The following is a 17,553-nucleotide window of genomic DNA, read 5'->3' as shown; positions in this document are numbered from 1 at the left end:
ATTTCAGAGATTATAAGACAAATATTAAATTAGCTCATTTCCTCCTACCTTAAAGGCCATTAAAAGTGCTCTGCCTCTGTGTATCTGCATAGTTAATGTTTAGGACACATTCTAAAATCTCATTTAAAAGAACAAAAAGAAAAAAAAACAACAGAACACTCTGCTGCCAAAGCGCAAACCCAACATTACTGCTAAAAAAGTGAGAAGAGGCTACTTAGCAATTTGTGAGTGTAACTTTTCTTGACATTTAATACAGGCCAGATCTTTGGAAAGAACCTACTAAGAAATCAGCATTTTTATTTATTTAAACAGTCATCACATCACACAGAAGAAAAAAATAAAACTAACTAGTTAGAGCTCCAGAATTATTAGTTTACAAAATATATGAAAATCTCCAGTAGAACCAAAGAAGCCAACTCCATTTATTTGTGAGTTAAAATAAAGGTTCACAGAATATCCTCAGTTATGCAAAAATTAATAAACACATCCTTAGTGCTCTGCTGGAGACAGCTTCACGTATTAGAGAAATTCAACAACAAATATATAAAAACCCAAACCAAACATAAAAAGACCTCAAGTCCCCGAATGCACTCTCCAGGGAAAATTATTTACTTATCTTCTATATGTACAGAAGCACAAAGTGCAGCAAAATACCCAGCAGAACTCAGTTGCCAAGATCATGTATTACCTTTTTGGTCTTGACTTGATCCAAAGCATAACCATCTCCAACTGTTAATTTTTTAATGGAAATGATGTCTTAATCAGGGGGTCAGATTGGTTGTCTCAGTTTTGGTTTTGAGGGCCTGTGGGACCATGGGCTGGGAATGATCTTTCCTCTACAAATCCCCTAATTGACATGGGAGCAATGAGTACTTATCCGAGTGGCTGGTAACCTGCTGAGAAGTGGAAGGTGATTTCTAACCACAGTGCTACGAAAGGCACATCATCAGTGGGGATTTACACCACCACCCGACCCCCAGGCCATCCGCAAACCCTTCCTATCACCAGCATTGCCTGGGAGGGTAGAACTGCACCAGCGAGCGGTGCAAACCTCAGTTTGGACAAGGTGGCCCAAAAAGCACCTTACAAACTGTAGGATAACTGTCGTGAGATTTCCATGAGGAAGCAAGTACTACCCAACAAAAGATAGAGCTAAAATGTTTTATTTAACCTTCACCTCATTACCACACCTAGGAATTGTACCACATGGGCTGTAATGCCTCCTTCGGCCTGGTAAAGAAATGATGATTATTTTCAGTCTTTAACCTCTCCAGTTCGGATCCCAGACCTTTGTTAGGACCTGACTATCTCCCTTCATTCAAGGTCAAGAGATACTGAAGCACTGGGTTATAAATCAACCTGACTTTAGGTTTGCTGAACACCACTCCCCAAATCTTCAGAGAAGATACTCACCTAACACCGAGTCCCTCAGACAAACAGGTTCGCTATTCCATTAATGTCATCTCTAGTCCTCTCTACCCAGATCGTATTTAGGCTAAGTGTGGCCCAGATAATCTGGTAAACCAGATGACCAGAAAGAAGCCTCCACATTCCCACTACCACCCCAGGAATATCCATATGCATCATTTCTCACTTCCTGATTTACCATATTTCACACAAAGATACTTAGTTTTTCTAATAGCTGTATGCTAGAACACTGAGACTTCCCATATATTTTGTACCTAAAGGCAGCAATTAGGCCTGACAAACTGTATAGTTTCTCCACCCTGGAAATATTGCTTCAGTTTAGGCACCCTTACTTGGTTAGGACAATGAGCAGTTTCTTCAGACTGGTCTGGAGGGCAAGGCAAGATGCAGGCACAGCAATTCTTTACTGCAGCTCTGCAGGGGCTGGGTCTGCCAAGTGGGCTACTCTGGATTTTGGGACACCAATGGAAAAGGAAACAAGGGACTCTGCTCGCCACAATGTTATATCAGATGGAGGTTGAAGGGTGTGGCCCGCCTTCAAAGCACCAGTTGATCCTGCCTATAATCCAACTATCCAAACCCAACAGGTTAAGGGTGCTGGCTCCCAGTGTAACACTTAATCTCCACTTTTAAGACTGCAGAGTCCTGAACCCTCACCAGCAAGAGGAAATACAACCTAGCACTCCCCTAGACTCCCCCTTCCAAACCTGCTCTGCTTTGTCCCCTGGCAACCTTCAGATGCACCTTTGCTGATACCCTAACTCCTCTCAAACACTTTACCAAACCCTCCCAGCCTGGACTCCCATCCCAATTTCAACACTTTCCAGTGCACCTGCCAGGACCCCTGTTTTCTTACTCTTCAAAGCCACCATGTCCTCAGCTTGAAGCTCACTTCCAGCCAGGCAACCTTCATGGCAGAGCAGCTTTCCTATAATACAGGGTTTTTAATGACTGCTTACAGCCTGGCATGAAACAGCTGTTCACAAGACAGCAGAACCCAGAATGAACAGCTCAGCAAATACACTAAATTCAGCTAAGGAAACGCAGAGCGCACCTCCCGTCCCAGCAGCACACCCACGCCAACTCACAGACCCTCGTGGGGACAGAGATCAAGACTGACCATTGAGCAAGAGGATTCAGAAATGCAGACAATTACCATCCTGCACTTCCGTGTCCCCCTTCCATGCTTTAACAGCATAGATGTTCTTCAAATACATGGAAGGAAAAAGCAATTTTATCTTACTAATTCAGGGTTCACATATGCAAGTGAACACACTGCCCATTTGCAATACATGGGAATATGGCTAGTGAATTAAAAAAATAAGCAAAAAATCTGCTACAAGTGAAAACATCACACCAGAGAAGCGTGTGACATAACACATGCAGGAGAATGAATATTCTTAAAGCAGTTTTAGAAAATATTAAAAGGCAAGTTGTAACAAATTGCTGATGTCTGTTGATGAATTTAAGAAAGTAACATCACAATGTCACAACACAGTTTGGAGATCCCTTCAATTTCCATCCCAGATCATGTTTTAAAGTCCCTGTATTATTTGGTAATAACACTGAATAGGTTTTTTGGTTTGTTTTTTTGAGAACATGAAAATGAAGAAAAACTCCTAACCTTTATCTACTAAACAGCTTATCATACTCATAATTCTAAGTACGATAACACCTAGGTTATACCTGTGATGGTGTAAATCAGCCTTCTCCCCCTCTTCCTTGTTATATTCCCATTTAATAGTCACGAAACACTCAGTCTTCATAAATCCGATTCTTGCCTTACGATCACAGGCATCAGATTATCACTTGTACTTTAAAGATGAGAGGTAAAAGCTTTGAAACCCACATATTAAATTGGAATTGGTGTATCATTTATTTGATATAAGAAGGGATCCAAGAATATTTTTGGACATTTGTCCACTTCCCTCTACCCCAAAAGCAAACATGCTTTTTGTTTCCTTACAGCAACTTTGAGTAACCTGACTTGCTATTAACTGCATTGAGAGTGCATGCCAGCAGAGTCTTACTCAGCACCATTTGGAAAGCTCACCTTATTTGAAGATGATGACCAGTTCTGGTCAGAAATGGTGGGAGGAGGGAGGTTTGCCTTTGGAAAGTTTTAGAAGTCAAATTTATCAAAAGATGCACATTACCAAGGCAGGCAAAGAAGACATATCACTATCTTTGTAAAAGACATAGTTATTCACTCAAATTTCTTCTGCTGTAACATGTGACTTCTTCAGCGTTTGCCTCTGATGCTGCCATTTTTGAAGGAAACTGCCCACAGGACAACCTATCGCCCGCCATTCTGACATGGGAGTCAGAAAAACCCCTAGTCCAACTCGGGGTTTCTCCTCAGAACTGGAACATAAACACTGGTTTTGAAAAATAATTTAAGGAATCATTATTTCTGATAAAAATAGCTGGAAATTCACAACACAAAGATTTGCCAAAATTTATGTTTTCATTGTTGCAAAAACGGTAGTGGATTGTTACTTCATATAATCAAGAAACACATAAAGTGCAATTTAAAAGCCCATTCAGTCCTTAAAAAGATAAAACCTCAAAGTCATGTATTAAAGATCTTCAAATAGATCTAGCTGTATTTGCTTTTTAAAAAAAGATTCCTATGTTCTAAAATGATGCAAACACCACACCTTCCCTGCTGCCCATTTCTAGGTCTTGCCCTGCCTTCTTTTAAAAGAAAAAACAAATCCAAAAGCAAACCAGAAGAAAGCACTCTGTCCTCTGCTGTTTTGGCAGATATATCCACTTGTGTTGAAGAAACAAGTGACACAGAGCAAACAAAGAGAATTATAGTAGAAGAATACATAACTATTACAAAACGCAGCTTTATCACTACTGTTTCTCTATCCCTAGGATACGGTTTCCAGACTTGGGTTCCTGTCTCAATGATAAAGGGACTACCTATGCTGTTTTCAGGATTAGGATCCTGACTCAGTTTCTCTCAATGGAAACAGATCTCTGACACTAAAGGGATACCAAGAAAAACTCAGACTAAAGCCTTTAACCTTCAAAAGCCCAGTTTGCTAGATTGTGCACAAATTGGAACACAATTTTATTAGAAGCTCTTGTTCTATTTACTGTGCTGAATTTAAACATTAAGCACTTTACCAGACCCTCTGGAGACTAAAACTTATTGAGAGAGCATAAACCTCTTTTCCTCTGTTACTTTCATATTAAAAAGTTTGTTCCTACAAGAAAATTTTAACAAACCAGAAAAAATAAATTAGTTGGTTTAAGAATAAGAATAGCAAAGAGCATTTCATCTTTAAGTCACTGGTTCAAAAGCCAGTAGAGCAATAGTGAATAAAAGCTAGAAACATCCATAGTCTTGTTTATTAGCCTGCTTAGCCAAAATTTTTTTGGGGAAAAAAAAAAATCCCCCAAACAATTTCCTATAAAGAGAGGCATATTATAAAATTACTGCTTTCAAGTGACCACCTGGGTAGCAACTTCAACAAAGACACAAACAAATTACTGCGGCAGGCATGGAGGACATATCATTCTCTTTGTAAAAGACCCGATTATTTACGCAAGTTTTGTATAACACTTGCGCGACACAGTGCAAAAAAGCACAGGCTGCTGTATTTTGAACCCTATATACATAAGTTTTGTGAGAATTAATATAGTTTGGAATAAATGTTACAATTGTTTTGAATAAATACTAAAAACCTATTCAAGTGTCCAACCTGTAGGAGAATTAGTTTCTCTTCTGCAACTATTGCTACACAAGACAACAAAATGCATGAATACTGAAATTTCTAAACCATGAACACACATTTGTGATTTATGCTGCCAAAAATATTTTCCCCTAATTCTATGGTGGAAATACAGTAATGTTAGCTCAGTGAAGGAAGTGAAGTGAATAACCTCCCATCCAGCTCCTTTATGATTCCTCACAAGGCAAATCACCAACACTTTCCCAGTACCTGGCTGCAAAACTGGTAAATATGGATTAGGATGGTAACATTTCACACAGCAGTTTTCTGTTCTCCCCATGCATTTTCCGCAGGGATTTATTTAATACCTTGACCTCTTTGGGAAAATGCAGACATATACCAGGAGCAAGGAATTAAGATGATACGGCTGCCTGTGAATATGTATCAAAATGGGCTGCATTCACAGTATAAAATGACACACAGATGAAAGGCAAAGCAGAGAGCATTTTATTTCTTCACAAAACTGTTGTGGTATACAGAGTATCACACTATATTTGCAGAACACGAATTGTAGATTCACTCCAGGTTTGAAGGAGCTGGGCACCAGCCAAGTCATGAAGCAGAAGTAACACAGAGATGACATACTGCACATGAGCAATCACCATAAATGGCATGTTAAAAAAAAAAAAAAAAAAAAGAGTAGTAAGAAGTCCATATAGTACAATTAGGTCAATTAGGTTTCATTTCAACTCCCATCAATTTGTTCTATTTTACTGGTAGTTTTGTGTGTGGCAAAGAACACCTGAAAAGTTTCAAATCCACTTCAGTGTTCAAAAGCACAGGATCAGTCCATCCACATCAAGTGCACCATACCGAGGCAGCACAGGATAGGCTGTTTTATCTTCCACATCCAAATCCAATTCCAACACTGAAAAATCCAAACAGTTCAAATCTCAATGAAACTACACATTTCTACTTGTATTTTCCTTTTGCTGAGTAAGGAACTTGGGCAAACATTTGTTTCCCCTGTGAACACTACTTGAGCAGCCTGGTTGCCACCTTGTGATGTACTGCATATGAAAACCCTACAGTGCAGTTTTGGGAACAGCAGTTTTTAAAGTTCACCCATTTACCACAGTGGAAGAGCAAGAAGGTAAATAGCTGAATTTCCCTGCAACTTTCCTTTTTTCAGCCCAGAGCGTTATTCTACCCAGATGAATACATTTAGTATTTTGGAAAAGTCACATCTGCATACTCTCTTAACACACTAGCTTTGCAATTGCATTTAATTTATGTAGCACGCACAGCAGCATTTTTACTTTTTATGTATTCCACAACACACAGATAGAACAGGCACTTCTGGTTAATATTAATAGCTCATTAAATGAAGTATCTAATTTTCACTCAAAACCACAAGATATTAGAAGAATATAGCAATAATCCATTTTTCCTGCAAGTCAATCCTCTAACGATGTATATTATAATGTTAGTTACTAGTCACTGCAAACTTGTTTTTCAAATTAATGTATTAAAAGATTCCATTTAAACTTCAATAAATAATTTACTATGCTCATCCTACTGACTCAAATTGATAAATTATTTGCATGATACATTTTCTCATTAATAAGGAGGAGAACTTTCTATTTGGAATTTATATATCTTTTCCTTCCATTCTCCCCATTTAAAAGGCCAATTTCACTTAAAGGCATGCGGCGGGAAGCAATCTCTCTTCAGATTGCTCAGGTATGTGAAACAGAATATGCTTTTTGACCATTTTCCTCCCATTTTATATTTTTAAAACAACTGGAAGAGAAAAATGGCAACCTAGTGTACAGCTATTCAATAATAAGGAAAAGAGGCATGATGAAAAGAAGTACTTTGCCAAGGGTCAGACAGGAGACCAAAAAAAGGCAAGTTGGACTGAGGTACACCAGCCAAATGTACTTTTCAACCATCCATTTTTTGTTGCAATGGTGATGTCCCTTCAAAAGCTACTAGCCACAGAAGAGCTCACCTCTTCCAGCCCAATGCTTCACACTCTATGTTAAGAGAACATTTTGATGGAAACAGAGTATGACAAGGAGCCTTTTTTATCAGACGCTTTATTTACTTGAAATGATTTAATTGCTTTGACCTAATCCAGACCCAACCAACAACACTAAGATTTGGAGTGCACTGAAAAGGAAAAAAAAACATCAAGGCTTTTTAGTTGCCTCTTTTTAAGGCTTACATGTTTCCTAACTGTGCTCCTGCTCTGATCAGTTTTCAAAACCTTAAAGAACAAAACCGTTATCAATTTCAGTGGTAGAAATGTCTCAGTGAGGGATATTTCTAAACCACCAGAAATTGTTTCAGCACTGAGTTAACGAAGAATTTCTACAATACTTTCCTGTCTACAAACTCTCATAGAACTTATTAATGCAGTGTTTAAATAACTAAAAGAATAAACTAAAAGAACAAACACATCCCTTTTACAGGGTACAGTGATCAAAGATCAGAAAACCAGTCAAAAAAAATTAAGACCAAGAGATACAAAAATGGAAGTGCTAGAATGGAAACATATGCAACACTGATGACTAACACACACAGGTACGTACTAAAAAAACCAGCAATGCACATATTAATGCAACTTTTTTTTAAAATATTATTATTTTTAATAACTTTTTTTCAGAAAATTTACAACTGCACCCACCTGCCTTTTTTTTTTGGTGGTTTCCTTTAGCAGGCCAACAATACAAAACAAAAATTTACCCTGTAGTACACCACCCAGAAAAAAAAAAAAAAAAAAATAAATCACTGAAACTCCTTCCATAATCACATTTCATGGGACTTAGCATTCATTTTATGATTCCAGTGACACTTTTTCTTGAAAAAGTGCTCCTTGTAAAGAAGATACGTCCTGGATCAGGGCAATCTGCTCATATCCCCAGCAGTAAATTAGAAAGGAGCAGAAAATTTTAACGAATAGCTAACCAAATTCCAGGATGACAACTTAGTTTTGATTCCCTCATCAGGTAGGAAGGTTCTGGTTTTTGATATATCAGTACTTTAATTTTACAAGTACCTCACATTCACAAATAGGGTTTGAAACCCTCTCTTTACTTCTCAGAGGTAGGAAACTATAGCTCCATTTTATAAGGGGGGGATGGCAGGGGGTGGCAGGCAGGCAGGCAAGAAAGAGGCAGACCATAATTAACCTGTACATGTAGTCTGTGGTTGAGACAGAAGCTGTAGGTCCTGGGACACTGAGGCATGGTTCCAAACATTTTTCTGCTACATGCAAGTTAGCTGAAATAACCATTACTAATTTATGCAGACCAGTAATTTTCCAGGCTGCAATATATGCTTTTATCAGTACAAATTAAGTCTCAGTAGGAATGTTTTGTGCACTACATATACAGTGAAAACAAAAGTAACATTCACCTGACCTCACAAGATTTCACAGTGTAACATAATGAATGGTGACACTTCCATACTGTGCAACTATAACACACTGTAAATAAACACACTCTATAGCAATACAGTGCAGAGCAGCATGGACATTCAGGGAAACTCAAGCTGGCTCTTTAATAAGCTTTCTTTTGAATTAAGAGATACAAAACCAGTTCCTTTCCTCATAGAATGCAAGTGATTCATGGGTGCATTTTGCATTTCACAATACATGCTGTTGTGTGTGCTACTCCACTGTTAATTATTCCTCGTTTTAAATTAAAGGTCACTTGTTTTAAATTGAAATAAAAATTTATTTAAACCACTCCACAACAGTCCATTATATAATATAACAGGATTCTCTCATTAAAAGCAAAACTTTCAAAGACAAAATTACAAGCTGAGCAGCAGCATCAACTTAAAAGCAAGAAAAAAAAAAACATTGTGCATCTCACCTTGCCACCATGTTGCACTGCTACTGAAGAAAGCTTAACTATTTATTTATACATTTAGTAGCATCATCTTTTGCTAATTAGCTGGCAAAATGTAAGTATCTGCCTGACAGAAAACAGCTCAACTGAGAAAAGTAAGATTTTACAGAAACAGACACATTGCAAGCAAGAAAATTAATTTGAAAACAGAAATTCAGATTCAGGCTGTACATAATTTATGCAGACTTTTTTGCTCCACAGTTTACAAAGAGCCAAAAGTCAGATTATTTTGTTGTCTATTTTTAAGATCTCATCAAATGTGACAGTCCAAACATATAGCTCCAGGTGCTGTAAAATAAATTTTAATAAGCCAATGAAACCACGTTGTACTAGGACTTTTCAGCCAAACCAACCTGCTCAGGCTTAGCCCCAAATGTAGCATATTTGATAATTAGACAGGGTTAGTAGAAATAAAGCAAATATACTTCACAAGCACAATTTAAAAAGCAAAACCAAACAACCAAAACCAGAAGATACAAAAAGAAAACAATTGTGCTTCAAGATTGCAGTAGAATTACTTAGCAAACCAAGTAGGTTTTTTCTTGAGAATTAAAAGACTGTGTTAGATATACTGCTTCCCCATCATAACGTGGTATAATATATAGCAGTCTGTCTATAGGAAAAGAAGCAGCTTATAATACCCCCTATTGTATATAAGGATATGAAATAAAAGTGTAAGTTGTACTGTATTTACCAGGAAAGATCTATTACATTTCTACAACTGCTGACACAAGTAACTACCACTACCTTCATGCTGAAAGGTCTGCTTAACATCTGAACATATGCACCACCTCTGCTAATTAACACCTTTGAATTTTACACATTCTGATTTTAAACATGTCATGGTTTAACCCCCAGTCAGCAACTAAGCACCACTCAGCCACTCACTCACTTCCCCCCCCCACCCAGCGGGATGGGAGAGAAAAATCAGGAAAAGAAATAAAACTCATGGGTTGAGATAAGAACAGTTTAATAGAACAGAAAAGAAGAAACTAATAATGATAACGATAACACTAATAAAATGACAATAGTAATAATAAAAGGATTAGAATATACAAGCAATGCACAATGCAACTGCTCACCGCCTGCTGATCGACACCCAGTTAGTCCCTGAGCGGCGATTCCCCCACCCCCACTTCCCCCAGTTCCTATACTAGAAGTGACACCACATGGTATGGAATACCCCTTTGGCCAGTTTGGGTCAGGTGCCCTGGCTGTGTCCTGTGCCAACTTCTTGCGCCCCTCCAGCTTTCTCGCTGGCTGGGGATGAGAAGCTGAAAAATCCTTGACTTTAGACTAAACACTACCGAGCAACAACTGAAAACATCAGTGTTCTCAACATTCTTCTCATACTGAACTCAAAACACAGCACCATACCAGCTACTAGGAAGACAATTAATAACTCTATCCCAGCTGAAACCAGGACAAAACAGCTGAAAACTATTAAACACTTAAGCAGCCTTAGGAACTCAATTTCCTGGGAAGCATGAGTTGGAACCAAACTTAAAATGAAGGGGTTTTAGCTGACATACATTCAAGACAGTCAATTTTTGCAGACTCCCACATTTGAGGCCTATTACAAAGCTCTAATACCAAGTCTGTGTGAATAAGCATGCTGGCATTTGTTAAAGAGCCTGTCATTCAAAACAAACCAAGCAAGCAGCAAGTTAGAATTAGCATCTTATTTAATATGAGCTACTAAAGGAATGATACTAAAAGAGCTGCTGCACAAAACAGAATCACTGTATGTTTGATCCTTTACTAAGATAATGGCACAGCAGTGTAAAAAATAGAGAAAATTTTTGTTTCCATATTTTGTTTACATGTCCAGTTCAGACAGGGACATCGGTTACTCAAAACCAGGAATTTAAAAATTGCATTCCTCCATAATAGAAAAGACTTCTATAGTATAACTTGGATATGCCATGTGCCCTCTGAAACCAACAGTAATAATTTAATTTCTTCCCATAAAATGGAAAGTTAAGTGCAAGACCAATTGTATCTGCAAAAATCTTTATTACTATGATGATAAGATGTCTACAAATTCCACGCCATAAATATTTTATTTTTAATGGGTAAAACTGGACACAGGCTGCAAGGATTAGGGTCTCAGATTCTAGTACTGCCACCATAAAAATCTATCCCTGATTATTCAAACTATGGGCCACCCAAAAGAAATAATACAATTTTATGATCACAAGAGCTAAGAGTGAAGCCATCAGTTCAATCTTATCTCTGACCATACTTCAAGTAACATAAGCAAGCACTGACAACATTTAGACTTTGTGAGTCTACCACTATTTTTGGTTTCTATCTGAATGATCATTAGAAATAGTCTAACAAGTGATGTAAACACTAAGATGTAAAAATTGTTCACTACTTCCTTTAAGTACTTTCTAAACATGGTTTCAAAGTTTCATTTCATCAGCTACCTGTGTGGTGTCAAGACACTACAGACTGGACTTGCTATTCAAAGACAACTCATGAAAAGCATTTTCACAGGCATTAGAATGACAATTGGATTGTCCTTTAGATCCAACATCTACGTTCTCAATATGAAAATTTCCTTTTCACTTCTCAACACGTGTGAAATTAACATTAAAAATAGACATCAACGTTAACAGAGGTCATGTTGAAATTTTATGACTTTCAATTTTGTGAAAGCTGCATGATGCCTATTTTTACTTAAGGTAAAAACAAATAAAACCCCAACAACCTGGCAACCCATTTATGATTAATTCTGCTGTAAATACTTACTCACTACGGGCTAAAATGTTGAAAGGCCATTAAAAAGGCCACCAAAACAAGTTCTCACTTGCAATAGGCTTTAAAGAAAAAAAAACACCTTAGCAGGTAGGTATTTGTGTTCACTGTCCTGTGAATGTCAACCCTTGACAGGATTACTACTAAATTCTACCACTACTAATTATTCTACTAAATACTGAGTCTTTGCCCAGTCATTGCCTATGCACGCTTCACATCACAAAGCAACAAACAGAATGAAACCATTTCACATTGGGCAAAAAAAGTCTGGTCCAGGCAGCTGTTCCACACAGCAATGTTAAAGGGCCAAAGAAATCCTTGCTTCTCACCAGGAATGCCCTGCAGTGCCACTGCAGACAGCCACTCATGAAAGGCAGAGGGGACAAAAATTACCCCACAAGAAACAAAGCCACCATCCTCTGTGAAAAGATTTTTTCAGAATCCACCACTGCAGTCTCTGCAGTACCCACTGTCTTGGAAATTAGGACTTCTGCCTGCTTAGTGCTTAAACCCAGATCCCAACCACGAAGATCTGTCCCTAGGTGAAGAACAGAAAATCTTCCTAACAGCAAGTCCATTAAAGTTTTGGAAGCCTAGGAGCCACTTTCACTTAGATACATTATGGGTGAAAACACTCCATCAAGGTAATACCCTGCTCTGTGTCATCTGTTCTTGCTGGTGGCCATAACTGAAGCTGCTCAACCACCCTTATTTCTTCCTTCCTGTAGCCACCCTAGACCACAGTGAAGTCAATTATCTCTTTCCAGATCTCTCATGGTTCCTTCAGTGATGGCAGGTTTAGAGTTACTGCACTGCTGTTTGGGGACAAATTGTTGAACCCTCTGTAGCTCCCTTCCTCTCTTTACCCCCAGCCCACTTTTTCCAGCACCTACAGCAGGGTAGGCAGACCTCTCCAAAACATGAGACAATTTTTGACACAATGTCATCTCAAGAACAGAGACTCTACAGAACATGATTAAAACTAGACTATGAAGTGAAGCTATTAAAATAACACAGTAACTACCTGAATGTAGTATTACTGTATATATAATTATACTGACAATTAAATTTTTATTTGATCAAAACAGAAGTGCATGCACTTAAATTTGCCTCTCAACAGAATTTATTTTACTATAATGGGGCAATTCTGGGTTTTTTTTAAATATAAATAAGCTTCTAATAGCAAATCACAGCTCCTTTTTAATAGTTTAAGCCCAGATTAACATTCCTTGCTACATAGTACCAGCAAAACTTCTAAAAACAACCAACAAGGTAGTATTTTTCCCTCCATACTGACAAAGAACTAGCACTGACACAGATTAAAGGGTGAAACATTTTAAGCAGGCTTACCTCAGATTCATCTGTTGATTCCTCATTAGATCTGGTTTCCTGAAAATAACACAAAGAACAAAGGGGAAATTAGCTAAGTACATATATAACTGAGCAGTATTTCCCTTTTTAAAGTACTTTTTAAACCTTTATTAAGAAACAGAAGACAAAGCAGAAGCAACTCAAAGTTCAGTTTCCATCCTTTCCATTCACAAGCAATTTGTGCTTGCACTTGCAATCTAGTGCCACACTGATACTCAGTGGCACCAGTCGACTGTGATACTATGGTCAGTTACCCTAAAAGAGAGTGATTGGATCATCTGAGAATCTGTGAGAGCTTCCCTCCTTCCAGAAGTAGTAGCAAGTTTTGCAAAGCAACTGCCCATGTCTTGACTTGCAAGGCAGAATAGCATTCTCATGTCATCCACAAACTAGCTTTGGTATTCAACTATCCAGCTGCTAATAGGCTTATTTTAAACTTAAATAATTTCAAACCATTTTCCATAGAAATCCAGCATTTAATGACTCTCCTTCCCATTCTCCGTCAATGCAAGCCATGTGGCTTTCTCTTGCCTTTGAAGCAACTGTACCTTTAAAACATCTCTCTCTGGCAAGACAATGATTCTTACTGTCCTACAAAAAAAATTTTTTAAGTCAACTCCTGCTAATCTCTCACCTGTCCACTGAGAAAATCTGCTGATGCAATGCCTCCTCAAAGAGGTCAGCAAAATGAAGATTTACTTAACGTATTTATAGTTATCAATAGCAATAAAAGATTACAACTAATATGCTGACAGTGAATGTAAGCATTTTAACAACAAAATATGATATAAACAAAGAACAAGCAAGAGAGAAGGCAGCATTTCAAATCTTATGAAGTAGTATTTGGACAGTAAGATAAATAGGTATAGAATTTCACCAGAGAAGGCAAAAAACCAGACTGTTACCAACAATTTAAAGAGAAATGGAAAGAGAAGAAAATTTAATGCACTGACAACCAGTGTAATTTTTAGTTTATCACACTTATTTATTTTCTGTGTTCATAAAATGCACTGATTGTGACCTCTAGGCAAAAAGCAAATGCCTCCTTTGCATTAGTGGAGGTTCACCTTTAGTGACCATAATGACCATTGCGACAGATGGGGAAGAAGAAAAGCAGCATTTCTACTTGCTCCTTGAAACTCAGTGCAATGTGTTACCATGATTACTGCCATCTGTTTCCTCCATTTTACTCATTACAGCCAGGTCCACCTCTAAAACACACATACCATAGAAGGGTATGACATGAGTTGGGAAATCGCAAGGAGAAAGAACATGGGCGTCAAGGGAAGATGAAGAAGGAGTAAAATCCTGGCACCCTTTCAAGATTAGGTTTGACTTTGCAAGTAAAACTATTTGTCCATCAGTCTCACAGTCTCTACTCACAAGATGCAGTTACCTTTCAGGAAATAAAAATTTTGTTACATATAACCTTTGTGCATCTTAAAGTCTACTTAACAATAACTGAATGAGGACAGAACTAAAATATTGTGGTTTAACACTGCCAGCCTATTGGACAAGCTGGAGCAACACACAAAGTCCAATGCAAAATATCACCAGTAAAAAATTCCTAGTAAAAAAACCTGCCTTTCTCTCCTGAATACCAAGAGTTGCCTACTCAACTCCTTAATAAATCAAAACTATTAGCACTACCATTTTGATATTTTGATACAATTCACATAGTTTGTAACAACAGGATAATTCGTTTAAAAAAAATAAAATCTGTTCTGCCAAACAAAATAAGCAATTACAGCAAGTGACATTTTTGTTGGTACACGAGACTTTCTAGTGCAGTTACACCGCTTACATTCCTCCCCCCGGTTCTAATTGCTTTGGCTATTCAGAACACAAATGTAGGGAAAGCCAGCGACGATAATTTTCAGGATGAGCTCGACGATAATTTTCAGGATGAGCTCACTGTCTAACACCATGCAGACAGACTCACATGCAGGGTGGAGTAACAGCCCACTTGCTGTTACAGCAGCTGATCCTTTACATCCACCTGAGTCACTTAATAAAGATTAAACTGAGTTGCAAGTTGTTATGTGCGAAGGCAGCCTTGGAAAATATTGGCCTACAACATCAGGGCACACTGGAAGTTGATTCAAATAATCAATCTGTGTGAACCAAGAAAGTATCAAGCTGTTTTGATTTAGGACATGTACAATGGTATTCCTAATGTATTCACAAGCCACTGCAACTGCAGCTGCTAAATTTCATAAACAGCATACAAATTCAGGAAAATGCTTCATGGTCTTTATGTTTTACTGCAGAAAATAACATGCAAAAATTCAGAGGGAGTCTTGGCTTGGGAAAGAAATGCAGAAACTGTATTTGTGTTCCCTGACAAGAACTTAGCTGAAGATGCTTAGAATTGACACTTACCTACTAACTCACTTTGCTAGCAACTTACTATGAAAAGCTTTTTGCCTGAGTTCTCCCACCTGCGCAGGCAAACTGGAAGAGTAAACTGCAGTTATGACTGCCCTGGGGTTTTGTTAGGTTCCTCTCCCCTCCCTCCAAATGCATGAGCAGAGAGGATTATCTCCCACTTCTACTTTTTAGTAGCCTTGTAACTGTGAGAAGGAAATCCCTCAACAGGGCTTTGTAGATGACCAGAATCCCAAATCATGTAGGAACAGCTGTCATTGGTAGGTCTTAGACTCTAGGGGAAAATCAGCAGTACACTTCAGCCAGCTGGCAAACGCTGTTGCTCAAGTAGCCTAAGAACGGAGAAAGGGAACACGGATGAGGAAACCACAGAAATGTGAAGTAATCTCTCACCATTATAATCTCCCACTTAGCAGATCCAACATAACTTCTCAATAAATTCTTAAGCTGGTTTGCCAATATGATGGATATAGGGTTTTCCCTTCCCTGCCTTTACAAACATCAGATGCTATCCACTGTATGTTTAGGCCCATTACTTAAAGCTGCTGGCAGGGTAAAACCGTGAAACTTGGGTTTCAAAGAAACCTACACACCCAATATACACATCCCTCAGCAGGGGCAGGCATGCTCCCTGCAGGAAATAAACAGAAATGAATAAGGTAACTTTCCTACCACACTCCAAAGATAGCAAAACACAGGCTGTTTTAATCTATTATTAGAGAAAACAAAAATACTTGTTCAGAGTTGGTTTTACCCTGAGAACATTTTCAAATGCTGCCACAGTTAAAAATTCAGCAAACCAGGGGATGAAGCCTGCCCCAAAGAGGCCAACCCCTCCCAACAAAACCCCTGACAGCAGGGAAGGCGGAAACCAGACGGCAATCTGCAGTTAAGCCCAATTCCCTTGAAGTAATTCTAAGACTCTCCCACCTTTAGGCATTCAAGACAGACAAGCATCGCACAGCTTAGCTATGCCTCAAAGTCCTGGCTCAGCAAAGAAACATTCAGAAAGTATCTGGAAGGATCGAGAACTTCACTTCTTGCTTTTACTTTATTTTTCTTCCTCAGGAAGGAGCAGTCTAGGCAGGGGGAGCTTTAGGAGGACACCCACTTCAGAGAAGCACGGGTCACAAGCACCAAACTCCTCAAATTTTGTCTCAGGAGAAAACTCCCCTGTTGAGATGAACTTGCTCATGTCTCTTGTGCCGCTTGGTAAACGATAGCTTCTCAATCATTTTAGACGGACCCTTCAGCTCCTTAATCCCGGCTCTACAGCAGTACCAGCTGTATTTCTAAACCCCTCCCTGCTGCCCAGCTCCCGGTTCCTGCATCGGGTGTTACCTAAAAAGCGGAGCCCTCAGGGCTCGCGCCGCCTACCCTGCCCGTCTATCAGGTTTTTTAGACAAAACCCGATAGGCAGCCTCAGGCAGCCCCATCTGCGCAGCGCGGCGGGGGAGAGGAGGCCTCCCACCGCCGCCTCCATCTTCTCTCCTCCGCCCCGGCGCAGCGAGGCTCCAGCCGCCGCCGCCGCTCCCGCCCCGCTGCCGGCCCTCGCAGCCCCCGCCGGGCTGGCTGACGCCCTCTGCCCCCCCCCCACACGCGCTGTCTCTTCGCCCCTCTGCTCCCCAGGGCCGCCCCGCTCCCCGCCGCGCTGCTCGCCCCCTCCAGCGGGACAGTGCCCTCACGGCCTCTACCTTCTCCTCGGCTTCCGCCATGGCGCGGCCAGGGAGCTGTCATGTGAGGGGCAGGAAGCCAGCGAGTGTGGAGGCACCCTGGGAAATGTAGTTTCGGGGGGTGGGGGTGGGGGTGGTGTGTTTTTCTCTCTTCTCCCCCCCCCCCCCCCTTTTTTTTTCTTCTTTTTTGTTGTTGTTGTGGTTGGTTATTTTGGGAGGTGGGAGTGGCTCTTGCCCAGCTGTGGGTATGGTGGCGTTGCCTTACAACCTACACCAAGGGCAGAGACAAGGCTGGGCCCAACAGGGATAACGCATCCCGGTCAG

General features: G+C 39.5%; 1 protein-coding gene across 4 annotated transcripts in view; it reads right to left on the bottom strand.

The window, feature by feature from the left end:
• The window catches only part of VPS41 (VPS41 subunit of HOPS complex), a 117,888-nt gene extending 100,570 nt beyond the window's left edge, over window positions 1-17,318 (bottom strand). The window contains exons 1-2 of one of the 4 annotated variants that reach the window (XM_030009366.1): window positions 17,251-17,318; window positions 13,148-13,186 (exon numbers count right to left, since the gene is read on the bottom strand). In XM_030009366.1, coding sequence (XP_029865226.1) covers window positions 13,148-13,186; window positions 17,251-17,271 — 60 coding nt within the window. In that variant the 5' untranslated portion in view covers window positions 17,272-17,318. Of the gene's footprint in view, window positions 1-13,147; window positions 13,187-15,550; window positions 15,874-15,949; window positions 15,973-17,027; window positions 17,055-17,250 lie in introns of those variants that run through there. The other 3 variants (XM_030009367.2, XM_030009368.2, XM_030009369.2) reach the window with 3 other exon arrangements.
• Between the last annotated feature and the right edge of the window lie 235 nt (window positions 17,319-17,553).

The sequence above is a fragment of the Aquila chrysaetos genome, chromosome 3 (assembly GCF_900496995.4).
Source record: "Aquila chrysaetos chrysaetos chromosome 3, bAquChr1.4, whole genome shotgun sequence".
Lineage (NCBI taxonomy): Eukaryota > Metazoa > Chordata > Aves > Accipitriformes > Accipitridae > Aquila > Aquila chrysaetos.
The sequence above is the reverse complement of the archived record's forward strand: the minus strand, read 5'-3'. Positions and strand labels throughout refer to the sequence as shown.